Raw genomic sequence first — 3,206 nt, 5'->3', positions numbered from 1 at the left:
ATGTTTGGTTATATAATTCCTGAGCATCAAAACACAGTGGTGTAGCAAAATTAAGATTTTCATAGGCAGCTGGATATGTAATATTGTATTGTAGATCTATCACTAATAGATCACTTGCATATGCTTGTTTGTTTTAAGTATGCTCCATGTCCAACATGGACCCCAAGGTGGGACTTGAACTCATGACTCTGAGATCAAGACCTGAGCTCAGATCAAGAGTCAGACCCTTAACCGACTGAGTCATCCAGGTGCCCCAGAGATTTGCATATGTTAAGTGTTTAGTGAACATGGAGAGCTGTTGAGATATACTTATCTAATCCTGCTCTGTGTGATTCTCTAGAGCCTTGGTCAAGTCATCCTTGGCTAAGTACATATAAACTTGATATTAGAGTATGGTGGTGGGTGTGTAGCTGTGACTGACTGTGCTCTTTTTGGCAAGTGAAATAGCAGAAATGCTCAGGAGAAGTATTGTTGGTCAGAAATCCAAAGAAATGACTCTTAGGGAAATTTAAAACTGAAAATGATTTGGGCTGGTTCTTGTGGACTTTACAACAAAGAGTACGTGGATTTAAACATACTTTTAAACTTTAATATTTATGAGTCCAAGCTTATAAATATTTATTGTACAGAAAAAATATATCAGCTACTGAAATACATTTTGCAATGACACGTGCCTCCAGTTTCAGTCTTCAAATGTCCCACCAGGGCATGTGGGTTGATCTCCTGCGAGGATACAGGTGACATATTGGAGAGCCAATTCTGTTTCTGAGAAGCCAGAGAAAGGTGTTCCATATCTCTAGTAATACTTTGGTGTATAAAAAAGAAAAGGAAAAGAGAAAATAATAGAAACACAAAAAGTTTTCCTTGTAGTTAACCTATATTCTTCAAGGTGCTAATTAGAAAAAATCCCCAAATTACTTTGAGGTAAAATGGGTGTAGAAGGTTAGCAACATATTATTGAACTGAACTAAGAAACTGTATTTGATTTTGTATTAATGCTTCTATGACTTCCCTCCCTCTCACCATCTCATTGTACAATATACATTTCAATTAATGTTAGCTATTATAGAAATACATATAATTAAGTCCTATCAAGTACTTAAAATGTTGCAAGTGTGATTCACAGCATTTGTTCAGTTATTCATCCAACAATCACTGACGTGGATACTATATTCTCCCCACTTTTCAGATAAGTTAACTGAGGCATAAAATGAATTAACGTGGGGCACCTGGGTGGCTCAGTTGGTTAGGCCTCTAGCATGATCTCATGGTTCCAGAGTTTGAGCCCCATATCAGGCTCTGCCCTCGCAGCACAGAGCCCGCTTGGGATTCTCTCTCTCCCTCTCTCTCTACCCCTACACACTCAAGCTTTCTCTGTCTCTCTCAAAATAAATAGGTAAACTTAAAAAAAAAAAAGAAAGAAAATGAAGTAACTTGTTCAAAATACCTCTCATATGGAAGCCAAGTACAGAGCTTCCATATGAACCAATATAATCTGGCTCACCCCCTCATCCAGTAATCTACCATGTAAATGAGATATACTATAGACACATGTAAGCACACACACTTTTCTTAAGTATTTACTATATCCCTTAAGACAGCCTGATAAAACACATTTTAGCATTAACTCCAAGCTAGCAATCAATTCTTTAGCAGCAATTTTGAAACTTTTAATTTTTTTACATCATTGGGCTATGAGTTGAATTTGGCTGTATGAAAAACAAGTATTTCATAAAAATCCCTTGTGTATCTGCTGATATGTGTGTTACAGGTTTCCAGTCAGAGTCTGTAACTGAAGATTTAAGTGAATCTCTGAATGTTGTAGTTCATGACGGGTCTACCTTTAGTCGTATAGCTCTCTTAGCAGCATCTTTTACATCTTTATTTCTCAAACTATAAATCAATGGATTCAGCACTGGGATGATAATGGTGTAGAACACGGAGATAATTTTATCAGTGTTAGGAGAATACAGATAGCTGGGCCGTGAGTAAATGAAGAGGAGAGTCCCCTGATAGATGGCCACAGAAGTCAGGTGAGAGGCACATGTGGAAAAGGTTTTCTTCCTCCCACTGGAAGAACGGATCTTTAAGACCGAGCGAAGGATGAAAAAGTAGGAGATGACGATGACGATGAAACAGATAATTTCCACTGAGCTGCCATATGTGGAGAGAAGCCACTCATTAACTGATGTGTCTGTGCAGGATAGCTTAAGCAGTGGGGGGAGGTCACAGAAAAAATGATTAATGACATTTTTATCACAGTATTTCAGAATAAACGCAAAGGACGTATGAACCAGGGAACTCATGTTGCCTCCAATGTAGGACAAGACAATCAGCCATATACAGATGTTCCGAGACATCACTACCATATACAGTAAAGGGTTACAGATGGCAACATAGCGATCATATGCCATGGCAGCCAAGATAAAGGATTCTGTATCGGCAAAAGCACAGAAAAAATAAAACTGGAGGGCACAGCCACAAAAGGAGATGGATTTGTTCTCTGAGAGGAAGTTGACGAGCATTTTGGGGACAATGACTGAGGAGTAACAGAGGTCTGCAAAGGATAAGTTGCTAAGGAAAAAATACATGGGGGTTTGAAGGTGAGGATCAGTCCTGATTAATATCATCAATCCAATGTTCCCTGTTAAAATCATACCATACAGTGTCAGAAACATGAGGAATAGGACGATCTGCAGTTCAGGGCGGGTCGGAAACCCTAAAAGAATAAACTCGGTCACCGAAGTGTAGTTTCCATCTATCAATTCCATATTCCGTGTTGTTTTCTCTCTATAAGAATTCTAAAATCCTAAAATGATATATTGATGGAAAGAGGAAAACAGATATAATTACAAGGCTATTTTATTGTTTTAGTGAACAAAGAAACAAATAAGCAAGTAAAGAACCAAGCCCAAACTCCCTTTCAAATATAAACTCTGAGAAATATACTTCAAGATTTAGTGGCTATCAGATTCCATGGTTGCTAGTTTTACCTTGTTTGCTTGATTATTGACTAGTTCTTCCTTTGTATAGTTGATTTCTGCATGTAGATATCTGGTTTTGCTTACTTTTTTTATACACAAGGATAGTGCAATAGATCATTTAGAGGATTAGAGAAGTAATGGATTAATGGACTAATGATATGAAAAGAAGAAAAATATCCATATTATTAAACATAAATAGACTTTAAGTCTGCCTTAAAATGA

The 3,206-nt window shown here is 37.4% G+C and overlaps 1 protein-coding gene across 1 annotated transcript; it reads right to left on the bottom strand.

Moving 5' to 3' along the window:
- Window positions 1-1,826: 1,826 nt before the first annotated feature.
- On the bottom strand, window positions 1,827-2,771 carry OR5I1 (olfactory receptor family 5 subfamily I member 1). Its single transcript, XM_077771485.1, has one exon. The coding sequence runs from the start codon at window positions 2,769-2,771 to the stop codon at window positions 1,827-1,829; it is 945 nt and encodes a 314-aa protein (XP_077627611.1).
- Between the last annotated feature and the right edge of the window lie 435 nt (window positions 2,772-3,206).

Source organism: Crocuta crocuta, unplaced genomic scaffold (genome assembly GCF_008692635.1).
Source record: "Crocuta crocuta isolate KB4526 unplaced genomic scaffold, BGI_CrCroc_1.0 scaffold1047, whole genome shotgun sequence".
Lineage (NCBI taxonomy): Eukaryota > Metazoa > Chordata > Mammalia > Carnivora > Hyaenidae > Crocuta > Crocuta crocuta.
The sequence above is the reverse complement of the archived record's forward strand: the minus strand, read 5'-3'. Positions and strand labels throughout refer to the sequence as shown.

Coding starts and splice junctions, on each gene's coding strand:
- OR5I1 (XM_077771485.1), bottom strand. CDS start 2,771: ATGGAATTGATAGATGGAAACTACACTTCGGTGACCGAGTTTATTCTT.